Raw genomic sequence first — 14,974 nt, 5'->3', positions numbered from 1 at the left:
GGTTGTGTTCCTTGGGGACTGCCAGGTGTACTTGCATGTACAAAATTTTCGTGTTAGTGGTGAGTGCTAGTAGGGCGTTGGGCTAAAGCGTGACTGTGCTGTTTCTCAACACGTTTGTGACCGACCTCTTTAACCACACGAGCGTGGAAGGAAACAGCTCCAGCTGCTGCAGAGTTGTCCAGAACCATCTGAGGGTGGTGAGGTGTGGGCACGACCAGGTTAGTTGCTCTTGGTGCTGGGTTTGTGGCCCACGAGCCTGTGGCTGCTGCATTTCTAGCAACTTGGGGGACAGAGGAGTTGGCTCTGCATGTCCCAGACCTTTGGGTCTTAGGGCTGTTGCAATTACGGGGCTTTAAGATGATTCTTAAAGCAAAACAACTAGCAAAACAAAGTGTCTCAAAAAAACCCAGTGTGTCAAAGATGATTCCCTCCCCTCCAGAAAAACATCTTGGTTTACTCAAGTGTAGACGCCAAATCCACACACCGAGGAGCCTTTCTGCTCACTGCCTTGGCTCTGCCTCTTGTCTGCTTGCTGATATGACTGCTTGGAGTTTTGCCGTCTCCTTCCTGTTGCACAGCGAGCAGCTGTTTCTTGCCCAGTGGGGTAAGAGCAGATTTTGGGGGATGCCTCAGACGTCAGGTCTGAGGCTTAGACCCGGGAGGTTTTCCTAAGGTTGGACGTGCTTTTTCCAGGGTTGATCCTGTTAAGCGTTGCCCCAAGCCTCCTGCCTGTTGGCAGAATGATCCTTGCAAGGGGCAGCAGTAATATTTCATGGTGTTCAGACTCGTGCTCCCAGCTTGGACAGGGAGGGCAGGACATGACCCCCCATCCCTCTTACCTCGCTGGGGGTCTGTTGGTTTGGGCAGCTGGCAGTCAGGCAGCACGCTGGGTGCAAGCCAGAGCCTGGGGCGCCTGCGGTCCCTCTGAGGCTCCTGGCATGTGCCCAGGTCTGTGGTGAGAGGCGCTGTGCTGTGGTGCCATTTGCCCGATGAGTGGAGCACAGGCTGCGGGCTCCCGCCCAAGCCCAGGGTTGCTGCAGTCCCTGCAGACCTCTGCACAGAGAATGGCGCACGTGTACCTGGCTCTGGCATACGGAGGGGAAGGGTGTGATGACTTCTGCTAGCCTGGGGCTTGTTTCAGACTGCCTTGTCCTCTGATTTTAGGTTGGCGATAAGGTAATGGTCCTGGCTAGGTCAGGGCTCTGGCAAGAAGTCGTGAACGTGCCAGCCAGTCAGACTTTCCTGATGCCTGAGGGGATGAGCTTCGAGGAAGCGGCTGCTCTTCTTGTCAACTACATCACTGCCTACATGATCCTGTTTGACTTTGGAAACCTGAGACCCAACCAGAGTGTCCTCATCCACATGGCTGCAGGTAAATAGTTCTCGCCAGCCCGTGCTGAGACTCTTGGCCTCAATATGCAGCTTCTGAATGGGTGGCACGGGTGAGGAAGCGATCAGAATGGGGCTGCACTGACAAAACGTCACCTGCCAGAGATGCAGGCTTCACACTGACCCAGGCGCTGGCAAATGCTGAATCCATTTCCCAGCAGCCATAGTCGGTCTCCCCCAGTGTGTGTCACGGGCGTCAGCCTGCCCCAGGCAAAGCCTTCATTCCATACCCTCCTGGCACTGTGCGATTGGTACAAGCAGGGGTAATTTACCTATCCAGAGGCTTTTCTGACTGCTGGGGCTGTTTGCTTCTAAGTCTTTCTCGCTGCTGTTTTTCAGGTGGTGTGGGAACTGCTGCCATCCAGCTGTGCAAGACTGTAGAAAATGTCACCATTTTTGGCACAGCATCTGCTTCCAAGCATGATTCACTCAAGGAGAGCGGAGTCGCTCACCCCATTGACTACAGAACGATGGATTACGCAGAGGAGGTCCGGAAAATCTCTCCCAAAGGTACCATGTGGTGGAAGACTTCTACAACTGTCCTGCATTTCTTTCAAGTGCAAAGAAACTTCTAGTTACTGTCAATTCCTTCTAGGTGTTGACATTGTTCTGGACCCCCTGGGAGGATCCGATACGTCCAAAGCATTTAACCTGTTGAAGCCGATGGGCAAACTCATCACATATGGTAAGTGTGAGCAGCGTGCCCCCAAACCCCAGCTCCTGCATAGGAGGGACTGTGTGATGGCAGGGTGGGTGCGGATCTGCACGGGAATGTTCTGCACTGCTCTGTGCCTGGACACGCAGCCGTGAGGGAGCATCACTGTTGCTGACTGCTGTGTGTGTTGTAGTTCTGTTATTTCATTAAGGTCTTTAAGATGCTTCACCTGGGTGAGGCACTGAGGGGAATGAGATTTCTGCCTTGTCCTGAGAGCTCTGGTCACAGGCTCCAAGGCTCTTCCCTCCAATGGCGAGATCTCTCTTCGAGTACGAGCCGGTGCCTGCAGGGGAAGCTGGAATGTCCTCACGGAGGAATGCTGGCACAGCTGCTTTGTCCAGGCTGACTTAATGCACAGCACTAATAGAGCCTTGCTTTTCTTCTAGAGGATGTGTGGGTGATGAGGTTTGAGGCTACTGAATACTTCTCTCTCCATTCCCCAGCCCTGAAACACTGTGATTTTTGTCCCATAGACAAAGCCCTCACACAACCCCCAGTGGGATTCCAGACACTTGCACCAGTGTGCTGCTTCTGTTGTCCCAGCCGTTGCAGCGTGTGGCTCCCCTGAAGAAGCCTGGCTGTAGAAGGGGAGTGCTGTCCTGCCAGCCTGGCTGGATGTGACTTGTAACCCTCTCTTGCCTCTGCCAGCACTCCAGTCTAGCTCTGCTGCTGCTGCCCTCCTAAGAGAGGAGTTGTTCTATATTTCTGCAATATGTGGGTGCCGATAATCCAAATTATGCATATCTTGAGGCCAAGGCAGGTACCTGTTCCCATTGAAGGTCGACTGGGCAGGTCCTGATGTGATCCAGTTCTCACCTCTGTCCTCCATTGCTGTGTGAGCGGCTGTTACCCCTGCGTATTATCTGAGCTGTTATATGGGATGCCCACTGTCTCTCATGTTGTGTTGATTCCAGCTCATCTGTGGCTTGCCTTCTTTTTAGGGGTAGCAAACTTGCTCACTGGGCAGAAGAAGAACCTCATGGCTATGGCTAAAACCTGGTGGAACCAGTTCAGCATCAATGCCTTGCAGCTCCTACACCATAACAAGGCTGTGTGTGGCTACCACCTTGGATATATGGATGAAGAATTTGAGCTTGTCGGAGGTGTTGTAGCCAAGCTGGTTAACCTGTACAGTCAAGGCAAAATCAAGCCCAAAATAGACTCTGTATGGCCCTTTGATCAGGTGAGTCTGAGCTAACATACAGGCTGGCAGCACCCAGAAATTACTGGGTGATTGTTTTCTGCACAGTGAGCTCTGGATCAGCATGAGCACCTTCTTCATGGGGGCTGAACTGTTGCAAGTGTTTAATAACCATCTGTTCTCAGACATTCAGTGCCTTTTTCCTTTTAAGATACTAAGGGCGAGTAAAGTGGCTGGGCTCTTCTGCTCCAGTGCACAGAGCTGGGCAATGCCAGACAGCATCCCTGTGGAATAGGGCAGGTGCTCAGCTAGGCTCTGTGGGCAGCAGCAGCCCATGGAGGGGCTGGGTTATGCATCAGACTGGAGACTGCCCTGAGTCTGCCCCCTGTAATTAAGCAGACAGCTGGGAAGCTTGCTGCTGCCCTTCCACAAGTGAAAAAGAGCCCAGGCAGTGAAGCAGAATGAGGATGTTGGAAGAAGAGTGGCATGTTTTTCAGCAGCTCTGCTATGCTCAGTGTTGTTGCATCGATGTGTCCAGGCAGAGTCAGGTTCTTCCCTTGGAAATCCTTTGCTGGGGTAGGACTTATTGCAGGGGAGCAAAGGACTTGGTAATGATCAGTTGGTGTTAGTACCTGAGAAATAGTCTGATGCAAATGCTTAAGGAAAACTCTGCTGATTCCAGGCCTGGCCCAGGTGCTGTTTTGCTTAAAAATAATAATGAAAATCTGTGCATGTATTGTTCTGTGGTTGTGTAGATGGTAGAAGCATTGTCCTTCTGGCTGTTAGCTGGGTTTCTGCAGTGCTCCGCTCTGTTTGGGAAAGAAGCTGTGATGACATACACTTCATTCTTCCACAGTTTGCGTACCAGAGCATCCTCATGTATGTTACAGTTGGTCTGTGAGTTCTTGAGGACAGTTGCCTATGGGCAGGCTGGGGTAGCTGCCCAACTCTGTCCGAAATGCATCTGTGCAGAGGCACCCCAATGCTTGGTACTTGCTTGGACTGCCAGGAAAGCTGCCTCCTGGTGGGTGGCCCTCAGACTAGTCTGGGTGGACCAAGGGGCCCAGGAGGGGCATGACTGCACTGCGTGGTGGGTGTGGGTCTCACGAGATTCCTGTTGCTTCCAGGTGGCAGATGCCATGAGGCAGATGCAAGAGAAGAAGAATGTTGGAAAGGTCATCCTGGTTCCTGAAGCACCCAAGGAAGAATCCAAAAAAGAAGAGAACTAGGGAGAAGAGATTCGTGCAGATTGTGAATTCATGGTTTAACTCCCTGATCTTTGGGACCTGGAAATGGACAGATCAGTAGCTTCCATCTTCACCAGTACAAGAACATCGTGGTTAAAGTTCAGAAGAGGTTTGCATGCTCTCGTTGTGACTGACCCTTTGCCAGACATGCATCTTGCCCTAGCTCTCTGTTTTGAAGCCTGTTTATTTTGTACATTTTTCTAATCACTTGTTTCTCTACTGAATTTCCAAACTAACCTTATTTTTCTCTGGCAGTGCAGCTGAAGCTTCCAGGCAGTTGGTGATTAACAGCTGGATAGCCTGGCATTGTAAAGTCAAGATGTAACACACTGTAGCAACGGCCAAGTATCTCCACAGAAACTGAGCCCTGCTGAAGCATTTGCACTGTCACCTTCGAGAAGCTTGTTCAGCAGAAGAATGGGCCAAACTTAGGATGTTTCCTCAACAGCCAGAGGAAAAGCACGGCTGGCCTAGTTTTAATTCTAGCACGGGCTACTCTTCTGTTTACACTAACCACGCTCTTTCCCCTCTGCTTTCATAGGCCTCTAACACCAGTCAGATAGTAACAGGTCATGTTGTCTTTGCCTTGTAAATAACCATCCTGGCATTTTGGAGTCTATGGCATATTGCACTTAATTTGCAGTCACTTCTCTGCGCAGTTGGCAAATAACCTGACAGGCTGGTCTGGTCTGTGTCTGAATACAGAAGAAAAGTTTCAATTAGGTAACTTGATCTTGTCCATTTTCTGATTCCAAACTGTATAGGGAGATCTAAACTGTGTCTGATTTCTAGAGACCATAAGGACTCAACTGTGTCTCAAATGACTGGAACAATTGATGTTGGCTCTGTGTTTTATTAATGTTGGGCTCCAAGCTGGTATTGTTAAGGCTAAACTTCACCCTCGTGTTTGTATTTCCAAGGGCTGCAGTGTTGAATTGGACTTCAGCAAGATGGGAACAAAATACGCCCGTTAGTGCTTGCTTTGTGCTGTGCCCTGTGCGCTGGGGAGGTGCTGCAGTTTGGGAAGTAACTTGCAAGAACCAGTCCTGTAAGCCTGCTTCCCAGGAGCCTGGGCTGGCTCTTTCTGTGGCACGCCACTCAGTAAAGCTGTCGCCAGGTTACCCGTGTAGATGATAAACTGCCCAGCTCTGTGTCAAGCCTCTTGGCCTGGGCATCTTGAGCAGCTTAAATTGTGCTTTCCATTCTCTTCTAGCTAGCTTGTTAGATTTCCACTCAAGCCAACTCTTACCTTGTGGTTCAGTGCTGCAGTAAGGCTTGACTCTTCTTCCCCTGAAACTGCAAGTCTTGGGACCCTTGGGGTCTCTTCCAGCACCGAGGGCTTAAGAACTGCCTGGGGTGCTCCTCCCAGACCAGAACTCAGATTCTCTTCCTCTTTTCTTTCTTCCGTGCATTTAGAAACATAGCTGTGCAGAGACCCAAGCCTAGTTCTCTGAGCACTTAATGTCCTGGGTGGTGCCCCCCCTTCCTGCTGGACCCTGTTTTCAGCCCTGAGTGACTGTGGTGCTGTTTGTGCTTGCTTTGAGGCTTTGTCATGGACTGTAGGTGCTGCAGGCTTTTAGGCTTCATTTTGGATTTGAAAAGGTAAACCTGAGGGCACCAAGAAGAGCTGCCCGTCATGGAAGAGCTCAGGCTCCAGGAGCAAAACCTTGCTACTAGGAGTCCTGCTTAACCAAACCCCAAGGAGGGAAGGCGCCTGCTGGACGAAGGGCCCCATATGCGAAGCCCCTCCGCCGCTTGAGAGCAGCCAAGCTCTGTGCAGGCCTGGGGGTTCCTGTGCAGGTGGGGAGTGTGGCTTCTTCCTCTGCCAGCTCTACCCTTCAGCGGGGCTCCTATCTGTCAGTGCAGCTTGTATTTCAGGTGCTTGGGCTCAGTCCCTAGTTCTGCCGCCTTTTAGAAATGCATAGGCACAGCCTCTGGGGGACTTGCCCTGGCTAACTTTAAGTATTAAAACAACCCCATTCCCTATGACCTCAGAGGAGGGGCTGGAGCCCTGTTACAGATCCTTGTCAGTCCATCTCTCGCACTTGATACGAGAACTTCATAAACATGGTCTGATGAAACTCGCAAACACAACTTTTAACCTTTCTGAATCCAAAATCTTGCTGCTTCTTTTTTCAGCCTGCCCTGTCATGCTAATTTAGATTAAATCCAACAGTGTCTAATGCTACTTTACCAGGTCTGACAACAGAAGGACTGTCTAAATTGCTGAAATGGGAAGTCTGGACCTGTTCCTCCGAGAAACTGGACTTCACCTTGATGAAAGAGCAGCGTGCTCAAACGGCACACAACCCTGCACATCTTCAGGTTCTGCACACTTGTAAAGGGGAAAGCTATCAAATTGTGTTTCACAGTAACATCCTCTCCTTGCTTTGCTCTCGGCTAAGCGCATGCTCAGTGCCTTACTTGGATGGCCTTGGATCAGGCAGCGCAGCAAGGCTCTCGCAGTCTGTCCCTCCCGGTGCAGCGTGAAGGAGGAAAGCGGGAGTCTTGCAGCTTCCCGTAGGACACCTGACATGCTGCCTTGCGGTACACCACAGAAAACAGTATCTCAGTGCCTTCTTCTACATGCCTGTAAGGACTAGGAAGTCACTGGAGCCTTTTCCATTCTGGCCTTTCAAAGTATTGCCAAAAACCTGTTATGACTCTTGCTAGCTCTGTTTTGTGAACACTGGTGATGTAGTCTGACTTACCGTGAATAAGACACTCCCTTTCCATGTATTACAGCCTTTCCAGGGCCGTCCTGGTGGTTCTGTGTTCCCCAGTCCAGCAGAGCTATTGTAGAGCTCTTGTCTCCCCCAGGGCAGCTGTTTGGCTCTGGCCGGTCCTCGAGTGAGGCTTTACCTGCTGCCCCAGCCTTGGCTCTCCAGAAACAATCCCGGCTCCCGATGCTCTGCGGGTAGCTGCTCATGTATCCTCTACCTACAAATTCCTGAAGCCCTTATCAGGGCAAGAGTGCTAAGCAGTTACTATCTGTTAAGAGTTTAGCACTGACTGTTTTATGTCCTTTGGTAGCAACAATGTTTTCTACAGAAAGACCAAGATTAAATGTAACCTTGCTCCTCACTGACTCACTGACCAATGCTCTGCTCTAGGTGGTTGTGGTTGGTTGTTTTTTGGTTTTGTTTTTTATGGGTTTTTTTTAATGGACAAACATTTTATGGGCCAATAAGTATAGAACTTATGTAAAACAACTTCAAGTGTCTTAACTCAATAAAGTTAACCAGCAGGTTTGTATACTAAGGACCAAAGCAAAAAACAAAAACCCTACGATAAAAATCATTCCACTTAATGTTGCTTAACTGTTTAGGGCAAAGTCGTGCTATTGAGAAAATGGGAGATTCCTGTGCATAATTGCATGTGCCGTTCCAGCTATCAGAAGTGCAATTTAATGTTTATTATTTTACTGATTGTCTGACCCAAAGGTTGTGCCGTGAGGAGTCCCAGTGGAAAGCATAAGGAGTTCATAAGCAGAGGAGAGGCTGTAAGAGCCCCCCCCACTGCCGTGGGGGGGCTGCTCAGCACAGGGGTGCCTGTGCGAGCACCACTCCTGTGTCATTACTGCAGTCGCCTTCCCAGACTGGTACTGCTGGTCTTGGACAAAGTTTTGCTATCACCAGGCAGCTTTTGTCGTGTTTTTGACTCTTTGGTTTGTCGTTGCATGCTAACTGCAGAAGGGGAAGGGAGCAGAAGCAGCCTCGGCTTGCGCAGAGGAGCATGACCCCTACCAAGTACCTTGAGATGGGGGAAGGAGTTCAGCTGTACATTTCATTTTGGACACCTGTATTAAAGTAGAATTCATTGACCAGGGAGAAGTAAGAAGCATTGCGGGCCTCAGGCTTTAATTGGTGCAGAATCCTGGCCCACTTACAGCTGCTATCATAGGTGTAAAAAAACCACTCTTGTTGCCTAACGAAGCCTCTAGTGTGCTAAGCCCTGGTGATGGCAAAGTGTGACTGGCAAGTAGTGCATGAGTGTGATGTGAAATGCATTAGACTCTGAGCCTCTTATAACATACGGTCTGGTCTGTACTAAGTTGTGTTGATTTGCAGATACGTGATACGAGTGATACTCATCCTACAGACACATGGAAAATCTTTGTTTAAAAAATATATTCTGCTTTATGTGTGTAACCAAGTTGGACAGAAAGCCAGTGTGCCAATGCTGTTTACATGACTATAATGTGTAATGCTCCTCTGTCTAATGTTACCATATGCCTTATGTGTTTCAAATGTTAATTAAAAGCATAACAAAAGCCTCAGTGGTATGCTGCTTAATCTTCTGTCGGAACGAACCCTCTGCCCCCAGCTCAGCCTTTGGGACACTTACTGCTTCTCCAGGCAGTCAGTGGGTGGACACATTCAGTTTATAAATTCTAACTGTCCCAGGGTGAGAAGATGACTCTGCTCTCAAGGACAACTGTTAATTGTTGCCTCGAGTGTTGCATTGATCTAACGCCCTGTTCTGGAGGGCAGCTATGGTGATTTTTGTTCACAAAGCCCTTAGCTGGCCTCTGCACTTTACTCTGTGTCTGGGTGTCTCTGTAGCCAGTTGAGATTGAAATGGGTGCCTGGGGCGATGGTAAGACAAGGTGTGAACAACCACTACTAAAAATGCGGGAATAAATCTTGTTTATTATACTGCCCATGGCTGTATAGTCTCATGGGAGGCAGCTGTCCTGGGCACCGCAAGCTGTTAATGCTCTCCCCAAGAGAGCATCAGGTTGCCTGCTGGCTCCAGAGCAGGTGCTGGGGAGGGGCTGTAGCTCGGGGCTGTCTGCTTGAGGACTGAAATGTCTGAGTGAACAGCTGAAATTAATGACAGCTCAGCTCTGGCACAGGCTCTGGCGGTGGCTGAGCTGGAACCTGCCTGTAGTGGCTGAAGGTGGAAGAGACTTCCAGAAGATGGGGGCTGGACTACACGCAGGCTCCTGCCCAGGTTTGGGTTATGCTGCTGAAAGCCATGCCAGGGCTCAGCCTGGCATGGAGCTGGTGTTGAAACAAGCTGTGTAACTGGCTGGTGAGGACACCCGTCCAGGAGGAGCTGGAGTTTCAGGGAAGCTCCGATCCATGCTGAGGCTTGCTGTGGGGGGCGAGGATGGAGGTGCTGCTGTCACTAACGTGCAGATTTCTGGCTACCTCTGGGGACACAGGAGCTCCTTGGACAAACACCTGCTTTTTCCTGAGCTGTCTGTGTTAAGCTGCAGCTTTGTCAGCTGGAAAGGAAGGTGAAGCGAAGGCACGGGCTGTGGCTGCTCAGGCAGGGAGTCTCATGCGATGCCCAGTCTCTTCAGTACTACGCAAACCTCAGAGAGATACTGGGTGTCTGGATAGCCGTTCCTGCAGGGCAGAGAGGGAAGTGGTGTAAATCCTGCTGATGGTGCTAAAACTCCTGAGGGGAGCAGCAGCTTATTTTTGCCTCATCCCTTCAACAGGGGCTGAGGGTGGAAGTCCTGCTCCCTGGGAGCTGCTGCTGCCCGCAGGCACAGCTTGCACCCAGAGCTGGCTGCAGAGCGCTGTCACGGGAAAAGCCAGGAAAGCTGTAAGTGAACAGGGCCCAGAATTCTTGTCCATGGGGAACTTACAGCTGTGGGATGGGCAAGGGCTTTAGCTCCAGCTGGAGGGTGCCAGGGCTGGTCTGCCACACCACAGCTGCCCTGTGAGCTGAAGCAAAGGGAGGCACCAACTCTGCCATTGTGGGAGCCTGGAAGAGCCACCCATGCCAGGACCTGTTGAGCTGGAGCCCATGGTTCTCCTCCTCCAATTGCTAAAAAAAAACCAACCCCACCTGGAAGCTTGGAATGAGCTGGGCCATACCTGGCTTTGCCTCCATCCCAGGAGGTTTTGTGTGGGATAAGGCCCCATGTCACTCTTTCTTCTCCATTACAGGACTTGATCTGGAATGTCAGCCCAGCCGCAAATCCCCCCCAGCCACAAATGCTTTCTTCAACAGCACTGCTGTCTTCTGCCCTTCCCTGTTGTCAGGCAGGAAGGCATAGAAATTCCCCCCTTTGTAAGGCTGTCCTGGCCGGGGGTCACCCACCTTAGAACAGGAAGAAAGCATTTTAAACAACAACCTGAGTGCTGTGCCTCAGAGCTGGCTTCTGAGATTCTGTCCAGCTTGAAAATACACAGATGACTGTGGCCCCCATGGGCTGCTAGGTGCTTTGCACTAAAATCAGAGGTCACATGCTCTTCAAAAGCAGCAAGCTGCTCCCAAACCTGGTGTGGAGCTTTTTGCCTTCCATGGGGTAATACCTCTGCTGCTTTGCATGTGGGGCATGGAGCTGTAGCTGCCCTCCCCGCCCCCCGCCTCATTCCCCGCCCCCAGCCACACTGACAGAACCCATTGCATGTCCTGCAGTGGGATGGGGAAGCCCCTGCAGTGGGTACCTACCCCTTGCACGCCATCAGGGATGTTGTAGGCAACCTGGAGCGTTAGGTGTCGATAGTAGCCAGGCAGACTCTGAGACAGGGAGGAGATCTTGAATGTCCCTGAGATCTTGTGGCTCGGGGCAACTGAGGAGGAGCTGCAGCAAGTTGGCTGCGTACTGTCCGCTGCAAAACATGTCCTGCACAAGGCGTGACCGCAGGGGGCCTGGCAGGTCACACCTGAGCCCTGACAAGCATCACACCGGCCCAGAGGGGTCTTGCCGCTTTCCTGTCCAAGGCTGGGGCCTCTTGTCTGCTGTGACGAGAGGTCAGGCTCCTCCTGCACATTGCTCCTGCCCACTGGGAGCAGGGCCCGTTCCTGGCCCCTGGGCTCTGCTGCAGGCGACTGTTCAGCTGCAGCCTCAGGTGGCTCAGCAGCCGTAGTCCTGTACAGCCAGGTAGGCAGGGAATGAGGAGCACCGTCTGCTGCAGGAACTGGTGACCGCAGCTGTCCCATCGCTTCGTTGTGGCCTCCTCTGCTTTTGTCTCTTGCCAACTGGAATCTGTCTGGCAAAACCTGCTTTAGCCGTGCAATGTCAGGCTCCCCCACAGACACTTTTGTCTTCGGCTGCTCCTGGGACTCCCTCACGCCAGCAGGATTTGGCTTATCCACTATGCTAGGGCTGAGGAGGCTGTTTCCTCCTTGCACAGCCCCAGAATCAACATGGTCATTGGCCTCCTCCTGCCCCGGTGCCTGCTGGAACCTCCGAGGACTGGGGGACCTCTTTTCCTCAGCCTCTGGCAGCCAGAAAGCCCTGAGCACATCTGGGTGGTCTGCTTTATTGCTAATGTTCAGGTGCTGCAGGCCCATCTGTAGGGACTCCAGGCTGCTGGGAAGGGCTGCACCCAGCACCGTGTCCTGGCTTCTGCTCGGCTGGATGACACTTGAGTGCCCTGTACTCTCTGGTCCTGGAGACAAGGATGAAGACTTCAGGGCACGGAGCCTCCTGGAAGAAAACACGTGGAAGGCCTCAGTCACTCCTGGCAGCATCTCCTTGGGGCAGGCAAGATATAGCTTGTACTTGTCTTTGCTGAGTCCAACCTGGAGGGATTTTCCTCGCAAGAGACTGCACAGTTGACTCAGGGCACTGTCATCTGGACCATCTACAGCGAGCTCCGAGTAGCTCATACTCTGACACACAAGGTCAGGACACTTCTGCACAAGAGCTTCCACCTTCCATTTAGCCTGGAAAAGCTTGCTCCTGTCCTCCGCCTGTAGCGTCAGCACAGTGCAGTCCCCAGTACGATGCTCTGAGATCTGCACACCTCCATCCCCGCACAGTTCATCAATAGCAGAGCGGCAAACGTCTTTCAGGTAAGACCACTGCAGAGAGTCCAGGCTCATTTCTTCACTCACCCTACTGCCTCTGCTGCCTGCCCTGCCAGTGTCTTGGGGCTTGTCGCTTTCCTTTGACCTTGGCAGGGAGAAGCTGTTAGAACGTCGCAGCAGAGGCCTGGGTTCAGAGGGTTTAGAGTCTAAAGCAGAAGAGGTCCTTGTCGTGTCAAAGGTACTAGATGTGCTAGCGAGGGGGTGGTGCTTGATGGGACCTGAGCCTTTAGAGTCCCCAGGATGCTGCGAAGTGCTGTTTTCTTTGCCCTCAAAGGGAGACAGAGCCTTGTGTCTTGTAACACTGGCACCTCCTTTCACATGGTCCCATTCTTTGGGGTCCTTCTGCTGAGACTCTGCTGCTGACCCCAAAACCACATCTGTCGTAGAGACATGAGGCTGGTACTGCTGGGTCAGTGCTGTTGGGTCACTTGGACCTGGAGCATGTGTCTCTGATAAGAGCTTTCCAGAAAGCTGCGCCTGTCCCACCGGTGGAGCATCCTGATTCAGCAATAGGCCCCGGCTGGCCTGAGACCTGTCAGCTTTCAGACTGCTGAAGTTGGCAGCTAGCTTGAGCTCACCTTTCAGCTCCAGCCTGCCTGGGCTGAGCCTTGAGGTTGAGGTGTCCACAGGTGCTTTGGGCTTGTGCAGTGCAGCCTCTGTGGTGTGGGAGGTTGCTGAGTGTGAGGGCAGGGAGCTGCTGAGCATGCCAACTGTGTGTGCAGCACCTCTTCTGGTGCTGAAATCCTGAAGGTACTGCTTGGCCTGGGAGACATCAACAAGGTTTCCAATAAGATAAAGCTGCTTCTCATCCTCGTGGCAGAGCAACTGGGGATACAGTTTCTGAAGCTCATGTGTCAGAGCCCTGAGTACCTGGCTGTCCATATCCAGTCCTCCCTTGGTGACCTTCTCCTTGCGCAAGCTCACCTCCAGCTGCTGGTAAAGCTGCTGCAGGGCCAGACGGGCCTGCCGCAAGGTGTCCATATCCCCAGACATACCTGCAGATGGCTGGAGGTACAGTATGGCGATGCCATCGCTGCTAACATCCACCGCATCCACACGATGCTGGCATAGCACACCTTGGTACTCGGCAGCACAGAACCTCTGCATGTACAAGTAAATGTCCGAGTCCATCACTAGGGAAAAGTCCTCCAGCTGTTCCACAGCTTCTCCATCCACTGGGCCCCGAGGTGATGGGACTTTAGCTGCCTCTTCACACACCTGGTCCCAATTCGGCAGCTTTGCTGTCTCTCGTGCTGACTCAGTGGAGTCGGGCACTTGCTGGTGATCATGCATTCTGGTCTCTTTGGCCACGTGGCTGGAACCTGGCAGGAGGATCTCTCCAACAGGTTGGCTCTTGAAGTTCAGGCTGCCCAGCAGGTCTCTGCTGAAGGCCTGCAGCTCAGTGAATGGTCCCTTGACTGTGCAGTGTGCGTTCTTGGAGTCGAAGTTGAACTGCACATTGCTGTAGCCTTTACGCAAATTCCTCAGGAGGGTTTCGCCGGCAGGAAGCTTGCCATAGTCAACTACCATGCAAGCGCGTATAAAGATCTGTAAGTAAATAGCAAGGGAGTGAGAGAGCAAGGACCAAAAATAACCCCCCTCCAAGGTACAGGGGGAGGCAAATGCACCTGACGCTTGCCACAGCCCTTGCATTATTATGACAGAAGAGAGGACATGATCTGCCACCCCTCAGACTCCTGCTTTCAAATGAGATGGGAGCATAACACAGGCAGGACTGAAAGACCGAGCCAGCCCAAGCAACTCTCGGACCTTGTACCCACAGTCAAAAGCTTTCTGCAAACAAGGAATGTGAGGGGCAAATCGCACAGAGATGCGATTTGTTTGCTGGAAGCTCTGCAAACAGCCCAAACCCAAGAAATCCACCACCCCTTCTGCATCTGAAATGCTGTTGCCCTCTTGCTCTCCCAGAGCTTCAGCTGCAGACCTTCAAGCAGTCTGGCACCACAGGCTTACAGAAAGGTCTGCAATGCCAGGCTAACTCCCACGCCTTTGTTTTCAGTGCTCAGACATGAAAACATGAGATGTGGCTACCGCCATACTCTCTCTTGAAACTGGAGGAAGAGGCAAGAACTCTCCAGTGCCTCCTAGACACCAGCATGTCTGTCTCCTAAGCTCTCCTGAGAAGGAGAGAGGAGAAATATACCGTGCGTGTCCAGCTAATGACACGGCAGAGGCATTAACAGGATCCCCCATGTGTCACCAGATGGGCTGGGGAAATGTGCCCCTTCCCTCCAGTCTGACTATTCTTCCTTGCTTTGACAGGCACAAATGCCAAACAACCGAGCGCACAGCCTGCCGGGCTGTCCCTGTGTTATTACCGCAGAAGAAAACAACTCCTCATTGGAATATGAATAAAAATGGATTTGCTTTAAGTCTAATTAAGATCAAAGGAGAGAGCGAGGTCTCCCTTCCCGAGCGCGTCTGCCAGGCACAGAGCCGGTCCGGGAGCCGGCCGAGGCTGTCACGGCCGCCCGGGCAGGAGCTGTCTGCTCCTCGCTACCTCATCGGGGCTCAGCTCCGCGCCGTGCGCCGTCACTTCCAGCGGGTATTTCTTCCCTCCGATCGACAAAACGTGGTTCTTTGCCTTCAGGATCCTCTGGGCCACTGGGTGGGAAAAGCCAGCAGCCGCCCGCCTCAGCCCAGACCCGTGCCGGGGGAGCCGCAGGCCCGTCCCCGCCCCGC

At 52.2% G+C, this 14,974-nt stretch overlaps 2 protein-coding genes and 1 long non-coding RNA gene across 3 annotated transcripts; 1 reads left to right on the top strand and 2 right to left on the bottom strand.

Annotated features, from left to right (window-relative positions):
• Positions 1-1,201: 1,201 nt before the first annotated feature.
• VAT1 (vesicle amine transport 1) lies at positions 1,202-8,765 on the top strand. The gene is made up of 6 exons (XM_009326607.1): positions 1,202-1,372; positions 1,729-1,899; positions 1,985-2,074; positions 3,046-3,287; positions 4,373-4,601; positions 6,690-8,765. The coding sequence occupies exons 1-5, from the start codon at positions 1,246-1,248 to the stop codon at positions 4,472-4,474; spliced, it is 732 nt and encodes a 243-aa protein (XP_009324882.1). The 5' UTR covers positions 1,202-1,245; the 3' UTR covers positions 4,475-4,601; positions 6,690-8,765.
• Positions 8,766-9,124: 359 nt separating this feature from the next.
• LOC103919136 lies at positions 9,125-10,414 on the bottom strand. Its single transcript, XR_663735.1, has 2 exons — positions 10,327-10,414; positions 9,125-9,849 (listed from the first exon to the last, which is right to left on the bottom strand). It is a non-coding gene; the product is annotated as an uncharacterized LOC103919136 (long non-coding RNA).
• LOC103919330 lies at positions 10,415-14,844 on the bottom strand. The gene is made up of 3 exons (XM_009326830.1): positions 14,793-14,844; positions 10,907-13,819; positions 10,415-10,552 (listed from the first exon to the last, which is right to left on the bottom strand). The coding sequence occupies exons 2-3, from the start codon at positions 13,799-13,801 to the stop codon at positions 10,415-10,417; spliced, it is 3,033 nt and encodes a 1,010-aa protein (XP_009325105.1). The 5' UTR covers positions 13,802-13,819; positions 14,793-14,844.
• Between the last annotated feature and the right edge of the window lie 130 nt (positions 14,845-14,974).

Source organism: Pygoscelis adeliae, unplaced genomic scaffold, assembly GCF_000699105.1.
Source record: "Pygoscelis adeliae isolate BGI_AS28 unplaced genomic scaffold, ASM69910v1 Scaffold421, whole genome shotgun sequence".
NCBI lineage: Eukaryota > Metazoa > Chordata > Aves > Sphenisciformes > Spheniscidae > Pygoscelis > Pygoscelis adeliae.
Note: the sequence above shows the minus strand (reverse complement) of the source record. Positions and strands in the feature narration are given on the sequence as shown.